The following is a 26662-nucleotide window of genomic DNA, read 5'->3' on the forward strand; positions in this document are numbered from 1 at the left end:
ATGCACCTCACACTGCCCTGTGCCCGGAGCGCCACTCACCTGTTCCTGTGAATTCATTACCCGCAGCTTCATTTGCTTCAGATAAGTAGAGGTGAGGGGCATGTTGTAGTCAATGATCCCAGAAACCAAAGAGGAAGGTGGTTCGCTCTCTGAAGATCAGAGGAAAAACTTTATTTAGATACAGGGATGTGGAAGCACAAACCTATGATGTGTTCTCATAATCGTTAAACATATGTATTTGGAAGCACTTCAAATCCCTAGTGAGAGCTGGTGCCCGCTGAGCTAAGGTTCCTATAAGAACACGACCCCACCAAGAACATAATTACAGAACAGATGTTGTTTTGGGGAAAAAAAAAAAAAAAAAAAAAAGCATTGCTGTCACCTGCAGAAAAGACTACACATAACATGTAATTTTTCAGTCTACCAAACTAGAATGGCACAGAGGATGAAACCGAGTCTTGCTGATGCCTCAGAAGCACTTCCATGCAAATGGGATTTATGCAGAGGTTGATGAACAAGAACATATTTACAGCTTGCTTTAGTATTGCAAAGTCTTGCCAATTTTGCTGGGATTCCCTCAGGTAGGAGTTAACATTAAGGCAACTTATTAAGTATCTCTATCTGGTGATGAAGATTATTTTTAACACCCTCATTAAAACAGAAACTTAATTTTAAAGGTCTTTAACTTAAATTGTTCCTGTTGGTTCCTCTGGCTGCGTCATAACGAGCTCTAGAGATCACTCTAGATTCAGACCGCTCCTGCAGACCATTTTGTCTAGCCAGTCTAGAAAAGACCCCATAAAGCAAATGCTCATGCTTTTTCTGAATTCTCAAAGATTTGTCAGCTCTGCCATCACTACTGTGGAGCTTGTGAGCTCTCGGACAAGAAGACTGCTAGAACTGTCTATTCTAACACTGAATTTACAAGCTCGTGCAATGGGCTCGTTCAACAGGGAAGCTGGCGTTTCCCACTGGCATGGCTGCTGGCTAAAAGGAAGATTTCTTTGCCTTCAGTACAGGCAGATGCAAGTGTGGTGAATTAATCCAGTCTCCCAGCCCATTCTGAAGGGATGTGTGGTGCCCACTGGAAAGGAAGCTTAAGCAACAACGGATGGGGAAGAAAGATTTCCAGGAGCTGAAGGTGAACCAATAGTGGGAGGTTTTCATTCCTGCCTCTGAATCTCCCTGGCTGGCTTGCATTTTCTGGGGTCACTGGTTTCACAGGCACCTCTGACAGCCCCTTGAAAAAGAGCCTTCACAAAATGTTTTACAGCACCTTAGAAAACCCATCAACCCAAACGTAATGGGCCTGCTTTTCAGAAATGCTGAATATCAAAAAATCCCAGTGAAACTCAGCAGATACTTCACACCTCCGGAAATAGCAGATCATGCCTGATTAAGAAATGACCTGACCCAAAAAGGGTCTGTAAATGACTTAAAGCTCACAGTTTTTTGCAAAACTTCTGTATCAAGATGCTAACTGAGTCCATGGAAATACAATGCTTTTTTCCCAGGTCCATCTTACTCATCCCTGGGCAGCTGAAGCCCTCCTGCCTGTGGATGCAGGAAAGGGTGGCCAAGAGCTACCCAGGCCATTGGCTCACTCAAATATGAAGGTGCAAATGTTTTTAGGAGCCTTGTAAACTAATTTCTCCCTTCTTTTGTCACGGTGTTAGTGATCTCTGTCATGCTTCAACCTACAGATTAATTAAGAGCATTTCTATGTCTCTATATACTAAGCACCCAAAATAACCCATTATTCTAATGTGCAAGGATGTTCCTTTGTGGTGAAAAGATGTTAAAAATCACAGAGCAAGGGGTGCTTCTTGCAGTCTGGTTCTGCAGCAAAAGGGAAAACAGCTCCCAGAAAAAAACCTGCCACCTATCCAGGCTGGCTAAGGTCATCGATATTAAGAAGAGTTTAGGAGAGCATTTGCTAAGAGTAACAAAGACAGAGCTGCTCCTTCCTTGAAGCACAGGAGTGGATGAGGTGAGTCTTTCAGACCTGAGGATGATATGTTGCTTTCCTGGCATCCCCCACTTAATAGTTCAGTGATGCAGAAATGAAAGAGGCTCAACAGAAGCAGCTCAGCATCCTCAGATGGGGAGGGAGGTAGATGATCTTTGGTGCTTAGATTCTGCCTAAAACCATCCTGATGTAAATCTGGAATAATCCCATTAGCAGCCACAAATTTACTGTGAACTTGTGCAACTGCAACAGATAAGAGCTTGAGCCCAAGAAACTGAAACCTTTTTTGTTTTAAAAGAAAAAAACTCTTTGTTTTAAAAAGCCTGGGGCACTCCATGGGAACAATTCTCATAGCCTACGTCACCAGAGGGGGCTCCTGGAATCCTTTAGCTCATTTTGCAAAAAAATTATCTATATCACATGCCCCAGTAGTTGGACACACAGACGGAATAGGCAGAATGGTTTAAAGTAAAATGGTTTCAATCCTAATTCCACGCTTGACAGTGTAAAGAGATCACAGTGAAGTCCAGTGATGTTAAAAGTTTCCCATGAGCAAGACAATTTGATTTTAAGAACTATGTGGGTGCCCTGCAGGGTTTGATGTCAAATATATTTAATTAGGGATTTTTGTGATCGCAAATGAAATGTGTTGAGACTCATTTAATGGACAAGAGAAGCAGGAAAGGATGGGAATGACTCAAATTTTTTCATCTTACTGCATTAAACTGTATCTACATATGCTTGTACGTGTGTATGTACATGCACACACCTAGGTAATTCTTCTATGACCCCAAGGCAATTTGGTCCCAATAAATATCTGAATATGCAGCAGTGAAATCAGGCACTCTTCCCCAGTAAGGGTTACCTTATCTAATCTACTCTGAGCATTTTCACAGGTACTTAGCCACTATTTAGGCACTACTCAGAGCAGAAAGGCACTTCTTCCATTCCTGGTGGGTGAGAAGCAGGACCTTTTATGTGTGGGATCCTGTTCTCCTGTTTATTTTTAAAAGAACTGCTAAGGGGGAAAGCTTTATGTAAATAACTGATAATTTATATTCATTTATGAATTTGCTCAGGACAGCCAGATCTCAGCCCTGATGATGGTTTCCACAGCTGGGACTGCTTTGGGAAGGATACTCAGTACCTGGTGTTCTCTGAGCTCCTTCTGAGCCCAGATTGGTGCTGTGCCACTGGGAGAGGCACGGGAGAAGTGGGGATGGTGGGTGGGCAGGAGAGAGCCCCTGAAGGAACAATGAGCATTTTCATCAGTTGCCTTCTGAGAAGGGATCCTGAGCTCCGGGGCTGACTGCTCGGCTAGAGCCAAGTATGTAGTAAAGTGTCCTGGTTTGGGTCAAGCCAACAGGCAACAACCTTGTTGGCCTGACTCATCCCATTGTCCTTCCCATCCACTGAGCTAACTGCTGCAGCTGCAGTACTTGGAATGTCACCCATGATGGATGCAGCACAATCAGTGTAAAGGTCAGGTTTGCCTCCAGTGAGGCCAAAGGCCAAAACTTCCCTTGACCTAATTGGAAAGTGGGATCGGGCCCTTAGCCGGCAGAGTGGGAAGTGCTGCAGTAATAGAGCTTAGGCTAATAAATGTCACATAGGATTATTTGGGAGAGTTTCTAAAAAAATATAACAGGTACAAAGCATTTCAGTCACTAGCTTTGGATAGCTGGCACACATAATCCACTTAAACGGAACCTCTGGGTGGTCCTTAGCTCTGCTCCTAGCAGTAAACAGTTGGAAATCGATATTTAATACTAGAAATTTTCTATTGTTGGGTCCTTTGTTCATTTAATTCTGCTCCTCTGCTTGATAAGAGCTGCCAAATGAGCCTGTTTGCTTTAATAGTTCTGAAATAGTCTAACTCTCTGCAGCTTACTTTTTTTAAAGTAGCAATTTTTTTAAAGAAGCAATTCTGTTGGGTGAAGCCTCTCAGAGTCAGTTTGATGCTTTGCATTTGATCATGAAAACAAGTTTGTAATTCAGAAAACAACACACAAACATCAGCCTTAACCATTCACTCTGGAAGGAAACGTGGTCCCACCCTATGCACTGCTCATATCTTTTAGGCCTAGGAGCTGCTGGTTGATTCCGTTTACAAAAGAACCGTAATGAGCCAATCACCACAATGGCCACGCTAATTGGTTGTATACATAGGCATAATATAACTTTGATTACCAAAACACTTTCTGCTATCAAACATAGGATCACGATAAGCATATCCATTAATTATTGCAAATTACTCCTTTATCAGAAACTTGAGTTATTCAGATATATCCAGTGTCTTTCATTACAAAATTAATAGTTTAAAGGAAAAACTTTAGGTCACTTTTTTTCAGAAACTGAAGCTTCCACCCACACACAATTATGGGTTGGTTGCAGACATATCTGTAGTATTTTTGACCCATGCTTTGTATGGTTGCACTGGGGAAGCTTGGAAAGAAAGCTAGACTGCTTCTACTCTTTAAGCTGAAAACAGTGGCAGAGAAACCAGATTTAAGCAATTCTTTCAGCTTGGCTATAAAAGTGCATGAAAAATAACACACATTAGGAAAATCGTTAGGTTAAGAAGCATCTCATCGATGGGGCAGTATCCTGACAGCTACCAGTGCTACCACGCTGGTATGAAATGCTGTGTCAGCTCTGCTGGCAGAACTCATGTCTTTACCTTTGGGCTCCAGTCCGTTGGAGTTGAAATGCATCCTCTTCTGGCACTCGGTGCAACTCATCAGGAACCTGGTCACAGCTTCTCTCGGGAGAAAAGCATAGGTCTCTGCAATCTGGGAAAACAACGAGACAGCTGTATGTCCTGGGTGAGGGGGAATGCCTAATGGAGAGCCAGGTGGAGGGCAGGGGAGACCACGGGCAGCCTCCCACCTCACCCTCTCAGCCTAGACGAGAGCATCAATGACTCACAGCAACACATCGTTCCCTTCGGGTTGGTCCTGGGATCCCTGAACCCCTCCCCCTGGAGCAGCTGTTGATGGAGAAACATTTTGGGAGCACAACTGGTGTGTCAGAGCAGCACTGGGATGCAAATGAACAGACCCTCGCCCTGCGTAGCCATACCTCCCCAGAAACTCTTCTCCATTCCCACCCAGAGTCTGGGAAGAGGGAAGCTACGAATGTGGAAGAATCAAATGAGAAGGTAAGGTCTCATCAGCTGTTTGCATTGTTAATTACCATCACACCAGTAACCTGAAGAATCCATTAATCTTTCGTAAGGGCAGGTCACTTTTTCCCACAATGACAATCAATTACTGTTAATAATACTTTGCACTTCTGTGACATATTTTATCTAGGGAATTGAAAACATTTTTATAAACAGTAATGAATTAAGTCTCCTGAACCTTTGTGTGATATTTATATTTTACAGAAGAGGAAAAGCTAAGGATAAATATTTAAAACTTGGATGCTTGAAGTTAAACACTATATCCAGACCTAAGCACCCACAGAAGGTGCCTGGCTATCCAAAGTCTTATTCCAATTAATACCTGCCAGCAGCAATTTTACAGCATTTCTAGTAATCAGGACTAGGTTATTAGAAGGAATTAAGCAATTTTAATGTAGATTTCTTTAAGGCCGTAAGAGACCATCAAATCATGGAGTGTGACCTTCTGCATAGCACAAGTCGGGGAACATCATCCAGGTTCTCTTGCAGCCCAGTAGCCTGAGGTTTCCCTAAAACATCCTCCAGGAAGACATCTGGTCTTAATTGGAAGGCAGTAAGAGGTGGAGAGCCCACCTCTTACTTTGGGGTTGGTTCCTACGGTTAATCACCCATCCTGTTTGGTCTAAGTGACTTGTCCTAGCACGGAGGTTCCCAAACCAGGGGCCGTGACCCCAGGAGGGGTCACAGCACTTACAAGTGGGGTCATAAAGCAGACAGAAATTCAATTGTTTGTGCCAGTCCTCAGGGCTGTGAGCCCGGCAGAAGTGGGGCTCGGAAGGGAAGCAGGGCTGCAACCAGACACCTCGCGAGTGATGGCTGGTGACGAGCCAGGAGAGCAGCCCAGGACGTCCTGATCCCTCTCCTCTGGCCGGTGGGCATCATCCTCCTGCCCTATTTTGTTAACAAAGATTAAAAATACCTAAATTCCAAGCGTTTTTCTACCCTACAGGAAAGGGTGATGCTGAAGCTTGGAATAAAATAATGTTACAGAAGATTCTACGATTCTAAGAAGTGCAATGGGGCAGAGGGCAGAGGGTTTGCCTGATCGCGGCTAAAGCAGCCCCGTGACCCAGCGCTGCGGTGGGAGAGAGACATTCATCTCCACTGAGCGGCAGCAGAGCCCGAGGTTTTACACGCACGCTAGTGCCAGATGGGTGGAAAGTTCAGCCAGGGACCTTGTCCCAGCCGTTCAAATGGAGGATGCAGTGCCTGGTCCTCATGGCATTCTGTCTATTTAGCTGCAGCCCCATCGAGCTCGGTTGTGACTGAGCGGATGCCCCAGCTCAGCCTTTGCCCCTGTGCAGTATTTATCAATGCAGAAGCGCTAGGGACTCCAGCAGAAACACTGAAATCAGGGGCCTGAAAATTGCTGGTGGCAAATGTGGTATTGTGGCGCAGGCAGAGAACTGTCCCTGCAAACTGCCCGCGGGGCTGAGCCCAGTTTCCCTGCCTCTTTTTGCTCCAGCAAGCCCATAATCTCTGCCGCAAATGTTCAGCTAATTTTAGTGATACAGTTGTTATTTCTCAGCTGATTTGATGCTCTGCAGAGCAGACAGCTTCCTTGATGAGTTATCTCCCATCCAAATTCCCTTTCTGATTGCCTCCCTCCAGAGGTCACGGACAAGGGCAAACTCTCCAGTGCCTCTAATCAGAAACGGTGGGGAAAGGGAGAGGGAGGGAAACGGCAGGGGACACTGAAGCCTCCCGAGCTGACTGCCCAGCAGCCTCCCTTTGTGCACCCGAGGCACGGCGTGGGGCGTGCTATGCAGCATTTCACCTCCCAGACCCGGCTGCAAAGGCGCTCTGGGGAGACAGGGCAGGAGGGAGGCCAGCCAGCCCTGCCAGCAGCCTCCTGCCAGGTCAGGAGGGGATACAGGCCGCTAATGTGATGATCTCAGCTCAAGAGGGAGACGGAGGGGTGGAGCGTGAAGCTCTGACTGCTGTGAGCAGGCCTGGGAAAACAGACGGATCCAGCCTGCTCCCCTGAGGCTGTGCAGGGCACAGATTAGCCCTCCAGAGAGCTGAATTGAAGGAATTAGGGGAGGGTCGGAGTGGTCTGCGGGGGAAATGAGCGGAGTTTTTCAATTGTGGTCATGCTGGTGGGGCTGCCCCCCCTCGCACCATAAAGAGGTCACCTGCCCCCAGCTGGGGAGGGTCAGCCTGTGCCCTGGCCCCCGGCCCCGGTCTCTGCCACAGGGGCAGGAGTTGCGGAGCAATGCCATGAGCTCTGTGTTCAGAGCCTGGCTCCCTGGAGGTCCCCACCACGTGCGGGGGGCTGCAGGGTGCTGGGCTGCCAGCGTGAACAGCCGGGGATGGACCCAGGGACACACACAGGCAGGACAGGCAGGGCAGGCTCCACCCCTGAGCCGGCTCGGGCAGCGCACCAAGCCCTGCATAATCTCAGGCATCATCGCAGAGACCAGGGCAGCCCGCACAGACCTCTCCAAGATGATGTATACACCAGAGACACGAGCTGCCAGCCAGCCACTTCTGTCTCTAAGCGACCTGGTCCTTAGGGCTGTGGGATTCAAGGGAGCAGACTGGTTTTGGACAGTAAATTCAGCTCTTCTTGTAAAAGCAGAGCCCAAATGTTTGCATTGAAGGGCTGTGCAGAGTCAGGAGAAACAGCAAGCTCCCTGGAGAAGCACACTTCAAGCTAAATTATTCCTGACCTAACTAGAGTGGTTTCAGGATGGATAGAGCTGGTTCTCAGCATCCATGGAGCACCTGACGAGACTTAGCTCAGTGCCTGCCTCCATTTTGTAAGGGAGGGAACCCAGGATGGGCTGGTGAGAGCATCTACCCAGCTGGGGAAGAGGGGTGGGCTTCAGCCGTGCCCCATCCCCCTTTCTGGCTGCTCCTGCCCTACAAGGCCCACACGAGTCATTTCTCTCTGGCCAAGGGAGACAGGGAGGCAGATGGCACAGAGCAGAGTGTGCAGGGGACTGGGCAAACATCCCCTCGCACATCAGTAATACTAAGCATTTCCCTTGTTCTTTTTTTTTCCCCCTCAGATACGTACAGTTGTCTTTGTATGATTCACTTGGTCTTTCCAAGCAGCCGTACCGCTGTGCTGCCACTGCAGCCCGCTTTCCCATCTCCCAAGCACAGCTGCTCTGCCTTTAAACGACTCCTTTCTCACGCCTCCCCGCACAGGCAAACAGGACTCCCCTTCGCCTCTGCCTCCCACCAGCAGCTCTGCTTCTGCCTCCCCTCTCGTCCCCATCCCCGTGGGATGCTCGTTCCCACAGCCCCTCTGCCCCTTCGCTCCCATCCCCTCGCTGCTCCGGGCATGCAGAGGGGGAGTCTCACCGCTCGGTAGGTTTTCTTCTGCCCGGCATGTTTGGGTGCTTTGCCCGGCTCCGATGAGCTCTCCACATGCATCGAGTATATGATGTCAAAGAAATCTTCCACCACAGCCACACGTTTCAGAGAGATGCCCTCGGGCTCCGACAGTCCATCTGCCCCCTACAACAGTGCAGGCAAGTTGAGTTAGTGTCAGCAATGGGTGACAAGGGTGACAAGATCGGCCCGGGGCTAATGCGGTTGGAGGGGGCAGAGTCACAGTGCTCCAGCCTGGGGCTGCGTTGGGCACGGGGGATGCGGGGGATAAATTAAACAGTGCTCCAGGGAGGATCCTGCTGTAGCCAGGGCAGTGGCGGCTGCTGCTGTTGTGCTGCTAAAGCTGCCAGTGAAATTGGGCCAAGAACAAAAACAAGGGAAGAGTCCAGAGTGGAGTCACCACCGATCAAGAAATTCAATTTTCATAATTTGGGATGATTCTGCAAGGCAGGGAACAGGCAGGGAAAGCTCTTTGGACCTGTGCATGGTACTAAACCATCCTGGGAAGCCCTGCGACATGGGCCAGCCTCGCTGGCTTCAGTCCCCGCGGACACGGATCAGCCAGGAGGACAAGGTTTCACTGTGATGCCAGGATACAGCCCCTAAAGGAAGGAGACAGAATCGCCCTCCTTTCCTGCACTGACCTTTCCAAGGCACCCTCCCTCTCTCGCATACGCAGAGCAGCTGAGCGCTGGCAGCAGCAGCACAGCTCTTTGTGTGTTAGGATGTGCTGGAGAGCAGGAGGCAGTAATTCTGCCACACGGCAGTGGTGACAGACTGATGGGAGTGGGAAGTGTGGGGAGCAGTGCTCCTCCGAGCTGACTGGCACCAACGGTGTCAGCTCACACTGGCAGGGTGTGCTGTGGGAAGGGGAGGCAGGCTTTGGTACCCGGCAGCTGCTAACGGCGCTCCGGCACAAAGCACCAGAGCGGGGAGTGCTAATGGGAGGTAGTAGGTGGCTACTGCAATGGCAGGGGCTACTGAAAAAGGGCCAGGCTTTAGGAGGTCACTTAGCTTCCTCCTTGAAAAAATGCCATTGTTGCACAGAGAGCTGTATGTATACAAAAATACATCTATTATATATATGTATGCATACTTATATACATGCAGACTATGTCCCTGTGAGGCCTGCTTTCCAAAAAGATATGCAAGGATGCATCCAGCTGGTACACACCAGGCTGGAGAGCAGCAACCTGCACATCTAAACGACCTACAAACTATCTTTTTCACGTGCATTCATGCATCTGTGAGTGCAGGCAGAGGCTGGCAGAGGTCTGCATGCAAAGGGAACACCCAGTCTCCTACCCTTTATTTTCTGTTGTTATTGGCAGTTGGGCTCTGTGTATCTTATACGGTCTATAGATTGAATAAATGCTGGTTTTAAGCCACCAGTCAAGGGACTCCCAAAAATCAATCATTTAGAGGGACCGCCTTCTGCTAAAGACTACCCAACATCTTGGGGAAGCAGTCTCTTAATGTAAAGTGCTGCCTATTAAAGTTGGCTCCTCACCCTGATTTCAGAACGGTACAGGGCACGGACTGCAGTGGGACGGGTTGGTGTGCTCACCCGGGACATGGGCACAAGGATTTTCCAACACAAACCACCTCTGCTTTCCCTGGGGAGCCCTGAGCCTTATATGAAGGTGGCTGTAACAAAGAGAATATTGAGAACGAACACAAGGGGCAGGGTGGCAGGGCTGCTGTGGTGGGGGTCGGGAAACTTCGCCCGAGGGAGTGTCTTTGAGGAATATAGATCTAATTTCTTCTGTCACCATTCGGGGAGTTTCACTTTAATCGAGGGCATGGGTATTCCCCTGCCAAGGAGAAACGGGCATTAGGAGGCTTCCTACTGACCAATAATCCTCAGAGCAGGGTTGAAATGAGGATAATTACAGAAAAAGGACAAAGGAAAATGCATCAGGAGAAAAGCACAGTCAGATGCAACAAGCAGAGCCCTCAAAATAAAGGTCGTAACTGACCCCATACACAAATCACCAATTCCGGGGCCATCCCAACCGACCAATACCCTCCTCCCTGCATGGCCAGTGGTTCCCTATTTCCACCTGGGTTTCAGCATGAATGCAGTTAAGGTAACCTCAGGGTCTGGGCATGGCTACAGCCTCTCTGCATCTAGCACTGCCTTCCTCTCCACCCCAGCTGGATGCCGAATGCTGGAGCTGCCTCCCTGACATCCCATTCCCTGCAGCGACCCTCCCCTGACTCCTCACATCTCTCCATCCCCTCTTCAGCCTTGTGACTTCTCTCCCCATGATGATTATTTAGCTCTGGGAAGCAGGTGAGATGCAAGCGGTATCAAAGCCACTGGATGTAAGAAGCTGTATCAAGTAAGTGCTTCTAGGATTACAGAGGTTTATATCTGGCAATATAACAAAACATTGACCTAGGACTTAAAGAGGACATACGTGCTATAGACTACCTTTCACAGGGGCCCACGCCCCTCTGGCTCCTCCTTCCACACCCAGTATTGCTCACAAGTATTTAAGGCACGAGTCAGAGCCCGTAATATCTCAGAATGCTTTAAAACCCCTTAGATTTAAAAAGCAATAAAAATTCAGTTGGGAAGAAGGGTAGGAATAAGGGATGCTTTTACCCCCTCCTGGTGTTGGGGCTTCATTGGAAGTCGCTTGCTCCCAAAATAAAGATTTCAGGAGCAAAGCTCAGCCTTGACACAGGCACTTGGAAGCAGGCGGCATTTCATGTCCTGAGGAGAGGAAGTCCCTTTGCCACCTTCCAGGCATCCCCTCTTTCCCTACATTTGCCCAGCATTAATTTGTCTCTCTCCCTTCTGGGTCTCTCCTGCTTTTCCATCCCTGCGTTCCCCATCCTGCGGGTCTTGCCCCCCTGCTCCTGCCTCCTCCCCAGCGCTCCCTGTCCTTCAGCTTATCCATCAGGTCCTTTTCTCGCCCAGTGTTCTTTGTCTTCCCCATCTCCTCCAGCCCCACGTCTCTCCGCATGCCCCCTCCTCACACCCCGCAAGCCACTGCACCCCCTGTCCTCCTGCCCTCCGCGCCAGCCCCCGCACGGCCGCTGTGCCACGGCCCCCGGCAGCTGCCCAGTGCCCCCGGCCCCATGCCGCCGCTCCCCGGCCGCCCCGGCCCCGGCTCCCCGGCACAGCCGCCTCCTGCGCTCGGCCCGGCGGGCGCCATCCGCGGCTGGGAGCGTGGCTGCCTCGGGCCGGGCTCGCCTCACGCCCTGCATCGGGGGCTGCGGCGCACCGCCGCGGCCAGCCAAGAGCACGGGCGGGCGACAGCCATGTCGGGCTGGGCTGCGGCGCGGGGCCGGGCCGCGCTCCCTCACGCGTGGGGACCGGCCATGGCGCTGGCAGCGCCCGCCCGCCGAGCCCCTGCCCCAGCAGCTTTGTTCTCGGCAACCGCCTGCCGCCGCGGGCAGCCCGGCCCCGGCCCCCGGGGCCTGCCCGCACCGCCCGGCCCGCCGCGTGGTCCCCCCGCCCGCCGCGGCAGCTCCGCCGCTGCCCGGCCCGGGCCCTCCGCCCTTCCCCTCAGCGCGGCCGCCCTCCGGCCGGGCGGGAGCGGGCTGGAGGGGGGCGGGAGGGGAGGGCGGCCCGCAGCGCCCGGTGCGGCGGCGGGGGCCGGGAGCCGGCCGGCTGCGCGGCGGTGACATCTGCCGCGGCAGCGGGGAGGGAGGCGGGGAGGCACCCCCGCCCGGCCCGGGCTGAGGCCCGCCGGCAGGTAGCGGGGTAGCCATGGCAACCGGCGCGCTGCCGGCAGTAATCCGCTCCCCCGGGCCGGGCCGGGCCGGGCCCGCCGCCGGCTCCTCCTCACGCCCGCCCAGGGTGCCCCCACGCCCGGCATGGACCGGCCGCGGGCAGGCCCCCCAGGCCAGGCCGCCTCCCGCACCTCCCGGACCCTGTGCGGGTCAGCCCCGGGGCCGGGGCAGGCTCCGGCCGCCCCCAGGCCCCAGCCACCGGCCAAGCCCCCCCCCCCGGCAGCCCTGCCGTGGCTCCCCCATGGACCTGCCCTGCCTTGGAGCCCAGCGGCGGCGTCCACAGGCTTCCCTGGGTGGCCCTCTCCACTCCCAGCGCCTGCTGGGGCTCCGCAGGCCTCTGCAGCCGTTCCTCAGCTGCCTGGCCTGTGTGAAACCGCCAGAGCCGGAGCCATTCCCAGCGACGCTGCAGCGCTGACAGCAGCCTGGGTTTTCGGCGGGGCAGCAGGTCCGAGGCCTGCAGCTGCCATCCGATCCCCTGGGCGCTGCCCCGCGCTGACCTCCACGCCGGGCCCCTGCGAGCGGCCACAGCCCCGCACGAAACCAGACTCCCTGCCCGGGCCAGCTCCACTGGGAGGCCAAGGGACGAGCAGCGGGCTCGGCACAGCAAGCACCCTGTCCCTGCAAACCTTCCCCACCTCGGACTCTGATTTGGGAGAATCTGGGATGATTTCATCCGAGCTGCAAGCCAGGGAGCCAGCTCCCTGAAGCCTGCATGCTCCCAGCTCCAATTCAGACCGAGCAGGGTGGGCGCTGCTGGGTTCAGCAGCTTGGAGGGTCCTGGCTCTGCCCTTGCACCGGCTGGCAGAGGCAACCTCTGCCTGCTCCAGCCAGGCCGCAGCTTTAGGGCCCAGCAAGCTGCCCCGCTGCAGGGCTCCGCAGGGAAGCGTCCCTTTTGAGAGGGGGTACCCTGGAGGGCCATCAGGCAGGGGTTGCTGGAGCAGGAGTGGGATGGGAGGGAACGCCGACTGCTTCCCCATCTGCTGCGTTCAATGGCAGATAAAGCGCTGCCCCGGCCTTCGCATGACGGGCTGATACCAGCCAAATTCAGCTTCCTGTGAGTCAAAAGACGCTTCCTGCCGGCAAAGCCCTGCCTGATAATGGCTGCACTCTGTTCTCTGCCTGGGGAGCAGACCCTCTGCCCTCGCCTCTTCTCGCACTTCCCACATGAAAGCATTTGTCTCCGTATCTCTCAACCACAGCATCTCCCCCCCGCCCCCCCCCCCCCCGCCCCACCCCACCCCAGACAGAGTCTTTCGGTTAAACTCTTAATTTCCTGCTGCTGTCTGGAAGAGCTGTTGTCACTGTCATCCCTGGGACACCTGAACGGGAGGTTTGGGGCCAGCTGTTATCGAGCTGCCCCCCAAGGTCACCTCCCCTTGCATGCAGGAGAGGCAGCACGGTTCGCTCTGCCTGCGTCTGGCAGCGGGGCACAGCCGCTGTCCCCTGGCCAGGCCAGGATCAGGGTTCCCCGATCCCACGCTGGCGTAAGCCGCCCCATGGCGCAACTGTGGGTTCCTCAGCCCAGGGCCAGCAGCGCTCTCCCCGTGGCAATCAGCCATCCCTCACCCTTCCTGGGTGGTTCCCTCTGCTGCATGCACAAAGGTGCCATCACATACCTATTTACAAATAAGCACACTTGGGTTTATGTTTTATCTGAGCACTCCACTGCTCTTTTCTCTTCAAGGCGCCTTTCTAATTTCCTACAAGTTGCGTTTTTGTTTTTCTGAAAAAAATTACCAGCTGTAAGGGGGAGTGGACATGCACAGAAAAAGCAGTTGGCACCTGCAGAGGACAGAAACTGCGACATAGAGTGAGGGATGAAATCCTGCCATGCCATCAGAGTCATCCCCGTCGGGCGCTCCAGAGATGATACCTTGAGTCTGTCTCCCCAGGCAGCCCACCACCACCCCTGCCACCTCCTGTGCCCGGTGCCACAGGCACCCCCAGCAGTACAGCCCACCTCTGCAGTTACTCCTGCACAGGCTTCAGTACTGAAAGACTTTTTATTTCAATATGGACTCTTACAACTTTTGATCAAGAAACTGTTCTTGGTACTTCTCATCTCTGGGAAGTCAGCCCTTGATTGGCTTCTATATTTAGACTTCTCCAGGGCTTTAGGAAGTTCACTCCTCATGGTATTTAGGTGTAGGATGAAAGCAGCTTTTGCGGGGGATATGTTAAACCACAGCAGGCTCCCTCTGCTAATGCTGTGAGGAGAAAGAAGAGCTAGATTCCTCGAACTTCCCTCTTCCTCTTGTCCCTCATGCCACGGGCACCGTGCGTGCCTTGGAAATAGGCACTGGGGAAATGCTAGGCTGAGAACATATTAGCTGTATTGCTCCTAATATAAAGAACCCATGAGAAGAACCGAGGAAATGCTCTCACAGATTTTGTGCTTTTTTTCTCCTGGAAATATTTTGCTGGGAAATTTTTCTGATCGTTTCTGGTTGAAAAATGGGGGGAAAGTGGTTGCTAAAATGTTGATGATGTTTCTCTGTGCTAAGCATTTATATGTCATTTTGCATGAACCACCAAGCAAACATGAAACTCCATCCTGCACTTACAGCTACAGCCCTACTTACTGCAGTAAAAACAGGCCCGGCTCTGTGGATCAGCTAAGCATCACTCCAGCCCAGGAGAGTTCATTTCTCCAGGGAAAACCAAGGCACAAAGAATAAGTCACTTTCCCAAAGCTACACGTTGACTCAGGCCAGGAGCCGGCAGACTGGTGTGCCCGAGGCCCCAGCCACCAGCCTGCGCCGGGTGCATTCACATTGTTTCTCTATGCAGAACTGTACACAATACTTTTTTTTTTTTTTCTTTTTTTTTTTTTACCCCAAAGTAAATACCTCCTTGTGAGGGGGAGCCGGGCGCATTATTTTTAGACAGCAAACAAAGCTGAGGTGTGTGTCTTTCGGTGGGGGACAGGCGCCTCTTACAAGCGAGCTGCTCTTTTCAGCAGCCTCAGCTGCCGAGGTGGGTCCAGGCCTTTGCTCTGACCTCGGCTTATTCCTCTCCCGGCTCCCAGGCTTGGGAATGAAAACACGGCGGCCTGGGAGGGGCGAGCCTGGAAATGGCAGCCCTGCCTCCAGCTGCGGCGAGGGCCCAGGTGGGCTGCGGGCTTTGCTGCGGGGCGCCTTGCCGGCCTGTGCCAAGGGGAGGTGGGTGGGCACGGGGTCTGGTGGGTGGCTGCTGCCCTGGGGAATGGGGCTGCCCTCCATCCCAGGCCTGCCTGGAGGAAGGAGGAGAAGCCTGGCAGGCAGAGGCTTGCTCAGATGCCTTCTCAGCAGCTTGCTCAGATGCCTGCTCTGCCCGGGATGCAGAGGACATTTTGCACCGCGCAGGAGAGCAGAGCTGCCTCCCGGTGAGCACTGCCCTGCGTGCCGGCAGGGGCAGCTGGCGGAGCAGCTGGATCTGGCACACAGAGGTAAGTGCAGCACTCCCCAAAAACCATGACCCCGCAGCTGGCCAGGAGCGAGCGGGGAGCACAGGCAGGGTTACCAGGCAGGCGAGCAGGCTGTTTCAAAGGTAACAGAATACTGGGTGCTGTGGAGCAGCACAAGCTGCCGTTGGAGCACCGTTTCTCTTGGCTGTGGCAAGAAAAGCTGGTGTGACCTCGTGAGCAGAGCACCCAAATGACCTGCTGGGGAACCTGCTCCCCTGGAGCCGTGCTCTTCCCACCCGTCAGCTGGGGACCACCACACTGCTGGGCTCTGCGGCATGCCATGACCTGCATGGGAGAAGCGTTGTGCCATGGCTCTCTATGAGGGAAGGGGTCACGGACATTATTATTTGGGCATTATTATAACGTTGCAGTGTTTCATCTTATTTTGAAATGGGCAGAGTTAAAATGTGAGTTTGAGTGCGTTTTTACTTAATAAATCTGCAAAGATGGGCAGCAGTATCTTAAAGTCGTTTGGATTGTGGTTTAGGTGATTGGGGGGGCATGCTACCAGGGTGGAAAAAAGGGGGTGAAATGGTAAACTGCATTTATAATTAGAAGAGTGTTCATATTCTACAGCATCCTGAAATGAATCTAAAACTAGAAGTCTAAACAATATTGAAAATATATAGCTGTAACATAAACTCAGAACGTATTCAGAGCTGGCTCTTCTTGAAGTAACTTATCACTGTGAGCAATCTCTGGGCCACTAATCTAACAAAAATCACCGCCAAAGCAAAATCTTTCAAGTTGGAGGGGGACAAGCCACTGTAACAAGTGAAGAGGTTACCTGTCACAGCAAGGTGACCCCTGTCTTCCTGGGAACAGACCCAGCAGTGTTAGGGCAGCCGGGCGACATCATCATACCTACAGCGAGGACACGGTGGTGTCAAAAACTAAGTAGGAGGAGGTACAGAGCAGCAGTGGCAGTTCAGCTCATCAGTGGCAAGCAAAATTATGTAAAATAAGTTAAAAATGATGCTACAGTAAACCAAGGTCAGGCTGGGCTGAGAGGCTGAGCCCTGGATGCATGGCATCCTGGTGTCAGCTCCCTGTTCCCTGGCAGTTCAGAGTATGTGGGCCACAGTCGGAGACTCCCACAGGAACAGCAAGATGTGCCTCTAGGAAAATGCTGACAGCTCAGCAGCCCTTTGGGGGGGGGGGGGGGGGGGGGGGGCGGGGATGACGACTACACGCCTGCACACCCTCCCCTCCCAAAACCCAGCCTCCTCGCCAGGTAAGGGCACTGCAGGACTCAGCCATGCCACACCACAGTGGCTCCAGCACAGCCCATCCCGGATGCCGGAGCCTGGAAATACCGATTTCCCGCTTTACGCCCCAGCACCACCACATCGCTTGCTGCTGCTCCCTGCCATGCACTCAGGATTCAAGAATACTGCGCCTTAAATGCAGACAGTGCCAAACCACAACGATCATGTTGGGCTCCATCACCCCCTTTCCAACACAGGAACCCAGCAAGACAGACAGCAGCAGCTACCCTCGGTGAGAGCAGGCGCTTGCATTTATTCTGGGCTGCACAGGTGGCTCTGCAAGGCGGGGTCCTGTGCAGGGAGTTGGGGTGGGGAAGCACAGGGGGGAGATGCTGATGGAAATCTGTCCGGTCTCTCCCTGTGTTCAGGTAAACCCTCTCTGCATTCTAGCTCATTTCCATCATAACCACACTAGGCTGACCCCAACTCTTCCAAAAGCCAAGCTATGACTTGTAAATAAGGCCCAGGAAGGACTCACCATTAACCTGGGATGACAAAGTGGATTTTTTTGAGCTCTTGACTGAGACTACATGTGAGGGGGGAGCGGAAGTCAAGCACGTTCTGTAACGCTCTGTCACGGTAATCCATCCACAGAGACCCCTCTCCCATGTCTGACACAGGCCAGCAACATCCCATCACATCTGGTCTAACTGCCACGTCACTGCAGGTTGGACACACGGGTCACATGGAGTGGCCTCGCATCTGGGTCCCCCTGGCTTTCTGTGAGTCTGTGTCTCCAAACAGGGGTGCTACTAGGAGCAGAAGAGAGGGAGGGCAAACCAAACCGGGCCGGGAAGCCAGACAATTAATATAACCTGCCCTCTGCCTGAGGAATAAATTGGCAGCTGACAGGTTATAATCTGTGCAAGCAGGATCTTCACAGGAGAGGTGAAGGCTCCATTGGGGGCCAATTGGATGGTTAATTAGGAGGACAAAGCAGAGGATTCGTGAAAATGTTTATGAAGCAGTGCTTGGCAAGGGAGCCTCTGAGAAAGGCTCACCAGAGAGGAGTTGTTTTTGGTTAGGAGGAGGAAACACGAGGGTGAAACAGCAGAACTGAGCACTGAGAGAGAAAATAGCAATGCAAATGTCCGTAAGAGGGACGGGGGATTCCCAAGTGCAGTGTAGAGAAGTTCAGGGAAGGACCCTATGACATCTAATTTTTCTAGAAATACATGGGCTGTGTCCTCCCTCTCCCTCCTCCCTCCCCGGTCCCCATCCCTGTGACCAAAAGCGCTGGGGCCGTGCGGAGCAGCCCCCGCGGGAGCTGGCAGGCAGCCCCGCCACAGCCAATCCGCACTCCGTTCGCTGTGCAGAGAAGGGCACGAGGAAAGCAATTAAACCGAAGCTTTGATTAGGACTCACAGATGACTGCTTGTGTTAGAAATGCCTGAGCTTCTTTAAGCGTCTTGGCGGTGGCTGGAGCCGGCCTGATCCCCCATCCCCTCCTCGGCGTTGCTGCTGCAGCAGCAGGAGCGTGACTGATGCTCTCTGTCCCACACACGGCTCCGAGAGCTCAGAGGTAGGAACCAGTTGCTAAGAGACAGGACTGTACTTTCCAGCCCACATCCAGACCTTTGTCACCAGCTCAAGGGCTTTCTGCTGGATCAAAACGCCCGATGCAGGTGAGCAGGAGCAGGCAGGCCTCCTTCCAGCCTGGCAGAGATGCCTGGTCCCGGCTCAGGGAGCCGCATGACTGGCACCCAAACTGATGATGGGAAATGACAAACCCAAAAGCATCTCGAAAGCGTCTCCAAGGGACCAGCTTCCCTGGGCTGGCTGCTTGCCCCGGTGCTGTGAGACTGCAACGTGGAACACCCAGTTGGTACCTGGGCACCAGCGCAGGTGGTACTTAGCACCAAAACATAGAAGGTTATGGATGTCTCAACAGCGTGGATGAGTGGATGACACAAGGTTTGTTTTGAGATCCCTCCTTCAAATGCAAGCCAAGAGAAGACTCCCAATTGTTATTCTCCTTTTTTTTTCCTGTCTTTTTCTTTTTTTGGGGGGGAGGGAGGCAGTGGGCAGGAGGGACTGATGCATCTGAATCCATTTTTAGTCTAGAGACTCCCGTAACAGAGACCCATCACTGTACCTGGCAACTGGAAAACCCAAACTCTGAGCCACAGAGACTGTTACCCCATCTTCCCCAGCACACACCCCCTCCCTCTCAGCCAGGAACAGGTCCCTCTGAGCTGCTAGCATCGTCTCTGCCTGTGTGCTGGAAAGGAAACGTATCCTTGTGGTGTGCCGAGCCAAAGAAGAGCAAGGACAGAGAGAAACTGTTCACACAGTGCCTTGGTTTCCCGACTGCCATCCCGCCAAAGACCCTGTACCACGCTGGGAAGACACAACCAGCCTCTGATCAACTTTCTGTGACCACTGCCTCACCCTCAGACACGCAGCAAAGGAACCGTTACACCAACCCTCTGCTCTTACCGTCTGCTCCCATGTACATGCACGTACAGTCTGCAGCTATTACTCCTCAAATAAATTGCTACTCTTTGGCACCAGCCATAAAAGTGGAAATCAGCAGCATTCCAACAAAGAGGACAATTTTGGCCAACAGGTACCTGTCCTTGCTACAATCAGCTAATTAAACCAGACACAGAAACTCAGTAGTGGCTTTGGCCCATCTTGATGCAATTCTTTAGAGGTGGGCACAGCTAATATGAGATCAGGGGAAGGTAATTACTAATTTGCACTAAAGAAAGAGGTATGAATATGCATCCCTCTGTCACAGCAATGCAGACAAGGCTTTGTGAAGCCAGAGCATCCACATATTGATGCTCCTCTATGCCTCTGTGGTTTCCCTGCCATTTGTTTGTCCACAATGTAAGTACACAGACTATTCATATATTCATATCAGGCCTAATGTCAACAGCAAAAACAAAACTGAAGAAATAATTTTAGCAGATTATTGCTGAGAACAGTTTGGACAAAGAGATTCTTGAGAAATTTCTCACTGAAAGGAGCGTGGCCACTTCTCCGGGGCTCTGCTGCTGTCTTTAGTCAGCGACCGAATTCCCCTGCCTGCTCGTGGTCAGAGCAAGCCCCTCTGAGTCACAGCAAGGAGGTGCGAACAGCCCACATGCTGCTCTGACAGTCCCCCTTGCTCCTCGCTAACCCAGGGCCCTGGCGCTTAGACCCCTCTTCCTTTGCCAACATGGGACATGACCTGAGGAGCTGGAACCATGGCACCTGATTGGACCCACAGTTCTTCCCATTTCAGCTTCATTTAACCAGGCCTCGCAGAGCTGTGCTTTGTTTGCTTTTTTACCTTCTCTAGAGCAATACCCGCCCAGAACCGCAAAACTGAAAGCAGTTGCGGGGTGAGGGAGATAACTTTCAGATGAAAGTTATCCAAAAAAATGCTGTTCCTCTCGGATCAGCAATGCTGTCAATGTTTCTGGAATCACATAGCATATACAGTGCTGATGGTAGAGAGATCATTCTTTCAGAAGCTGTTCAGCCAGACTGATTCAGGGGACTGGGACCAGGAAGAGCGGTGCGATGCGGGACCTGTGCTGATGTGACTCCAGGTCTCATGAGCACCGGTGACCAAAGCCAGTCCCCGATGCTGAAGCTGCCCGGGGATGGTGGCATCTCCTGCTGGAGTTGTACCATGTGTGCCGTATCGCAATAATAATGACCATGGTGGGGCTGCCTTATAACCAGGCTTACAGTCTTGGCAGAGAACAAGCAAGGACTGAATTAGATGCTGGTTTCCCCCCTTATCCCTAGAAGAGGCTTCAGCAGGCTGTCCCAGAGGGGTGGGAGTGGGCAGAAGCTGGAAACTGGTTCTGCTGCCAGATCTCCTGCTCCCAGCTTGGCGAGGAACTTCATTCTGCCAGTCTGTGTAACTGCAGATCATCAGAGCTCTTTAAATTCACCTTGCAAAGGTATTGGAAGCTTTTGCTGCTGCCTGGTGAGCTTAGGCCAGCTCTCAGGCCCAAAGGACTGGGTGTCACTGCTGTGACTCTCACCATGAGCAGCTTCAGAAGGCAAAACTGACAGATGTGCAAACTCAGAGCTGAATCTGGAAGGGATGCTGATGCAGGAGATTCTTCTAGACCAGGCTGGATGGGACCACACAGCCAGGCCAGCGCCGTGCCGGTCTCCTAGGCACACGTTTAAATGTAAACCTGCCATGGGTTCAGCTCCTTGGAAAAGGCAGCGCTGCCCCGCCTGCGCATGGGTAGGCTATTCCACAGCAGGTGAAGGCTCCGTATGCTCTAAGTATGGCGCGTGCTATAGAAGTAATAGACAATTTCTCAGATAATACCCTCAGGCCCATTTGCCTTGTCTAAGGCTCTTCTGAATGGTCTTGATTTATTTTTTTTTATCACTTGAAGTCCACACAAAGTCTAAGTGGTTATTCACATACTGAAAACCTTCTGTTGACTAATGTTCTTAGAGGTTATAGATGCGCAGCTTTTTGGGGCACTGAATATGGGCATTGAAGGGTACTTGTACCAGGAAAAATGTAGCCTCTATTAGCTGTTGGAGCAGCATCTTTCCGACATGTCCAGCTTCTCAGCTCAAGCGTTCTGCCACTGTGCTGTGCTGTCCCAAGGCCTGGCACCGTGGCTTCCACATCACAACGCTCACTGTTTCCGGAGCTAAAATGTATTTAGGGATAGGCTGTACTGCAAGATTTATCCGGTGTCCCATGTGATGCTTTTCCTGCTGTTGGTGAAAGGCCTCCATCCATTTTGCTTTTTGGTCTTGTCAATCCTCTTTATAGTGCTCCTCCCGCTATAGTACCTTTCCTCGGGTGTGCTTCACCAGGCACAACAGTGATACAGTTTCACACACAGGTGAACTGTACTCGTGCAACGACAGCAGCCCACCCGTGCCAACGTCCCCAGCCTTTCAGTAATGCCTACAAGAACCCCAGACCCTCGGTCGGCTCTGCAGGGGACAGGGAGAGAGCAAGAAAGCAAAATCAAATGTGGGCAGCGCTGTGGAGCCTACCCAGTCCCCAAGCCTCCGCGCAGTCCCTGAAGGGCCGGTCTGATGCCAGGCTTCCCCTGCCTCATCCCGCAGTCCTCCAGCCTGCATCACGGACTGCCAGGATGAATCTGTCCTGCCAGGCTGGCCACCGCTCCAGAGCTGTGACAAGCTCCCACCACGCACGGCGAAGTACGGCATTGATTTAGAGAGTGTGCGTAACCGCTCCCGCAGCTAACGCCTGAACCAAAGTCTGAGGCTGACCCCCGCCTCGCACACCCTGCCGCTACAGCCAAATCCATCTGCATCGCCGGGTGCCACCAAAGCGCTGTTCCTCTCCCTTCGCCCTGTCTCCATCTCACTCCACATTTGTATGAGAAAGACTGTCTAAATGATGCTAAACGCTTAGGACAAGAGGGACACGAGATTATAATGAACTGCATCTTAGCACCTTGTCACGAACAAATTCTCCCACAGTTCTTAGCAAATCTGGGGAGAAGGGAGAGCGTGGTGCATCCAGTACTGGGGTTCAGTCCAGCCTGCAGATAATGAGGTGTTTTACACCTCCGCACGCATCAGCCATGTGAAAGAAGGGCAGATCTGGGCACTTTGGGCTGTATCCATTGTCTGTGCTGCAGTAGCACACAAAGATACCCTCCTCCTCCTCCTCAGTACAGCCTAAACGCATTTTTTTCCAACTCCCTGACCTAAAGGATGCGACATCCAGCCCGTACGTGAATAGGGCTGTCAGACAACAATGTCCTACACTGCTAAACCTCATGTGTTTATCTGTGTAGGTTTTTTTTAATTGTATGTGTTAAATGTCCAGCATCTTTGGGACATTCATCTGGGAAAAAGCAATCTGAACAGTCTCTGTGCCAGACATCCGTCCGCACTGCTGTTCCTATTCCCAGTGCATTCTTTGAGAAGACCACCATCTGCTCTGACCACCACCTAAGGCAGATGCCCCCTTCTCAGTGCACAGTCCCAGCTCTCAAGCCACCCAAATCTGATTAGGCCTGTTCTGATGAGAGGCCTGGAGGAGGGCAAGGGAAAGTTACTCAGGAGAGAAAATAATAACCACACGTTAATTATGTTTCGCCACAGATGCGCAGAAAATACACAAACCAGCTCAGGATGCGTAAGGCAAAAAGAACAGCCCGACCGGGTTGCTGCTGGGGGAGTTATTATTTTGGGGGGGGGGTGGTGGTTTATTTTTTTTCCCCAGAGTAGGAGTGGCCCCAGCCCTGTCAGGGGAAGGAAAGATCTTATCCCCACTGCTGCCCTCTACACGCTCTTTACCACCTCCCTGCTAGCTTTCGCTCCCGGTACCTCGGATTTCCTGTAGCGACCTGCAGACAGAGCAGCGCCGCGCCCCCGCCCCCCTGCCCCCCCACAGCCCCGTGCTTTGCCTGGCTCCAGCCGTGGGACAGTCCCGAGCACGGTGCTTCTCCAGCAAGCGTGCTCCGAGGAGGACGAGCAGGCAGGTTGCCGAGGAGCACAGCCAGGGGAAAGCAATGCCGCTCCAGAAGTATTTGGGAAAAGCAGCTGAACAGGCGTTAAGCCAGAATACATGCTTTACTGTCGACAAAAAGGGTTCTATCAGCTTCATGACTTACTTGACTGAATGCATGGAGAAAATGAAATACACCCACAAACCCAGCCCAAACCGCCGAGGAAGAGGAGAGCACTGAATTATGAGAGGCTGAAGAAAATCCCTGTCAAGTTATCTCTAAATGGGAGAGCACTTCAGGCAAAACCAAAATGCAGCCACTGCATCTGTCTGAAAGGGTCCACGGGATTCCAGGGTGGAGAGGGGCCCGGTGGGGCCGGGGAGGGCCGGGACAGAGGGGCCAGGAGGTAACAACTTCTACAGACCCAGGGCCAGAGGATTTTTTTGGCGGGGGGGGAGGGCAATGGCTGGGCTTCCCTACAGCCAGTGGCTCCGCAAAGTGCTCCCAGCCCCACCGCCTGGCTGGCACCGACAGCCCTGGGATATAAGCGGTATTGCCCCTTGGAACATTCAGCTGTCCCCCGAGGGCATGCCTGCTTTTTGTTTGTTGCTTTACGGGAGCCTGGGTGTATCTCCTATCTGTGCCTGCAGGGACTCTCTGCTAGGGAAGATGCGGGGGCCTAGACACACGCTCCTTGCTGAAACTTCATCTGTGCAGAAGCCCTTTGGGAATACGCGGGCTTGCGCCGGCCTCGTTGAGCTGCTGACCCTAGGGACTCCCTCACGGACAAAGGGGAGGGGGCGTCTAGCTAGCGGCAGGGTCGAGGGAGTCTGGCTCGGCCTCTCTGGGGTACCATGACTCTGCAGCATTTGGAAGATCTGGGATAGAGTCGCCGGCTAGATGGAGAGGACCCGGGGGAAGTGCTGTATCTGCGGAAAGGGGTACCGCTCCTAATCCGCTCTCGGCAGGGGCCCTTTGGGGCGGGGGCGGGGGGGAGAGGGAGCGGAGGGCTGCAAGGAGGTCTCCCAAAAAAAAAAAAATTGCAAAGAATTTTTTTGGGGCATGGCATGGGGGAGGGGGGCTGCAAGGGGAGAAAGAAAGGCGCCTCTGAGCACCACGAAGGGAAAGGGAGAAATAATGACCCTTCCCCCTCCCCCCAATAATAAGGCAGACCAGATGGGAGGTAAATAGTGCGTTTAGAAGCATTTGCCACAGATGGGCTGCCCTCAATGGAAGCATCCTCCAGCCACATCAATGCTAGAGTCTGTGTGTGCACAGAAAACACTGCACCCTTTAGAGCAGCGGCAGCAGCAGCAGCAGCGGGGAGAGGAGGGGAGGGACGGGGGGGGGGGGGTGGAGAAAAAAAAATTTATTAAAAAAAAAAATCCCTCCCGGAGCCCTTCTGTGCCCGCTGGCCCGGAGCGGTCCCCGGCGGGGCGGCGGGCCGATCCTCCCCTCGGCGGGCAGCGGGGCCGGGGGAGCGCCGGGCGCACCCCTGCGCGCAGGGACGCGAAAGTTGCGCGTTTCGCTGCGCGCCGGGGAGCGGGGCGCGCTCGGGACGGGAACAATGGGGCGGCGGGGCAGCCCCGGGCGGCGGCGGGGCGGGGGGGCAGCGGGCGGGCAGCAGGCAGGCGGGGAGGGAGGCGGCCGGTGCGCCCCGCGCCGCCGGCCCGCCGGGGCGCCGAACAATGAGGCTCCGGCGGGGGAGTTTCCCGGGACGGCGGCCCGCGGGCGGGCGCGGAGCCGGGGGGGGAGCTGCCCTAATCCGGGCTCTGCCGCTGCCCGCACCCCCCGGGGCACCGGCTGCAGTGGCCGCGCCGGGGCGGGCAGCGCCGCGGGACGCCGGGGCCGGGCTCGCCGCAGCGGGCCGGGCTCGCTCCGCTCCGCTCCGCTCGGCGCGGCGGCCGGGCGGGCAGGGCGCGGCGGCGGCGGGGGCGGGGGGTGCCGGCGCCCCCTCCCCGCCGCTCTGCCCTTGACTGCAGACCTGTCCCCGGCCGTGGGGCGGATGGGAAATGCCGGGCGAACGTGATCGGACAGGGCGGGGGGGCGGCGGGGCCCGCACCGGGCGGCGGCGCGGCGCGGCCCCCCCCCCCCCCCCCCAGGGGGCAGGTGCACGGCAGCGGGCGCGGAGTACCGCCGCCCCCCCCCCCCCGCCCCCCCCCCGCAGCGCCCGGGGACGGCGGCCGCACCGGATGGGACGGGGACGGGGATGGGGACCGGGGCGGGGGGATGGGGGGGCGGGCGGCGGTAGGTGCGAGGCTCCGGGCGGGCGCCTCTCCCTATCCGCATCCCGGGCGGGTCGGGGCGGCAGGGGCGCGGCGGGTGCCCCGGGAGCGGCGGGGGCTGCGGGAGCGGCCGGGCCCCGCGTCGCGCCCCGCATGGGGCATGCGCGCTCCCGGCGGCCGGCGGCGCGGCGGGGCTGGGCCGCCCGGTGCTGACGGGACAGGGCCGGCGCGGCGGTGGCGGGGACAGGGGCCCCGGGGGTGCCCGCCCCCGCCCCGGGCAAATACACACACCACCCCCACCACCCCCCGCCCGCACCCCCGGGGAGGACAGACAGACACGGACAGGCAGGCAGACAGACAGACACAGAGCCCCCGGGGCACGGAGCGCACTAACCGTTCCCGTTTTCACCGGCACATATACCACCACTTGACCCATCTTCGTCGCCTCCCTGGTGCCGTTTCCCAGGCGGAAGCCCTTGGACCGGACCCAGAACTGGAACTTGCCTTTCTCCCCCCCGCCGGAGCCGCCGCCGGAGCCGGATCCCCCCTGCAGCACCTCGGCGATGCGCTGGTACTTGCTCCGGGTCACCGTCTTGGTTTTGGCCGAGTCCCCGTAGGTGCGCAGGCACCAGTCCCGGAACTGCCGCCCCAGCTCGCTGTCCCCGGGGCGGCTCCCCCGCAGCAGCAGCGGCGGCTTCGGCATCGCCCGGCCGGCGGCGGCGGCGGCGGCAGCAGCGGCGGCGGCGGCGCCCGGCCCCGCGCCCTGTCCCGGAGCGGGCGGAGGGACAGCCGGGGCGGCGCGGCGAGCCCGGCCGGCGCTGGCGCGGCGTGGCCCGGGACGGGCTGCGGGGGCGACGGCCGGGATGGAGCGGGGAAAGGGAGGGGGGGCGGGAGGGGAGGGGGGCAGCCGCGGCAGGGGGGGCGCCGGGGCTCGGACAGCGACCCGGCGAGCCGGGCGGAGGGAGGCACCGGCGGCGCCAGCAGCAGCAGCAGCCGCTCCTGTCACAGGATCACAGGCGGCTCCGGCTCGTCCCCCTCCCTCCCTCCGCCCGCCCGCCCGCCCGTCCCTGCCTCC

General features: G+C 54.9%; 1 protein-coding gene across 2 annotated transcripts in view; it reads right to left on the bottom strand.

The window, feature by feature from the left end:
* Positions 1-26453, bottom strand: part of NOL4L (nucleolar protein 4 like) — a 61213-nt gene extending 34760 nt beyond the window's left edge. Inside the window, exons 1-4 of one of the 2 annotated variants that reach the window (XM_055722608.1) lie at positions 25982-26453; positions 8466-8621; positions 4650-4761; positions 40-149 (exon numbers count right to left, since the gene is read on the bottom strand). In XM_055722608.1, coding sequence (XP_055578583.1) covers positions 40-149; positions 4650-4761; positions 8466-8621; positions 25982-26290 — 687 coding nt within the window. In that variant the 5' untranslated portion in view covers positions 26291-26453. Of the gene's footprint in view, positions 1-39; positions 150-4649; positions 4762-8465; positions 8622-10932; positions 11416-25981 lie in introns of those variants that run through there. The other variant, XM_055722610.1, reaches the window with a different exon arrangement.
* Between the last annotated feature and the right edge of the window lie 209 nt (positions 26454-26662).

This window comes from Falco cherrug, chromosome 10 (genome assembly GCF_023634085.1).
Source record: "Falco cherrug isolate bFalChe1 chromosome 10, bFalChe1.pri, whole genome shotgun sequence".
Classification (NCBI taxonomy): Eukaryota; Metazoa; Chordata; class Aves; order Falconiformes; family Falconidae; genus Falco; species Falco cherrug.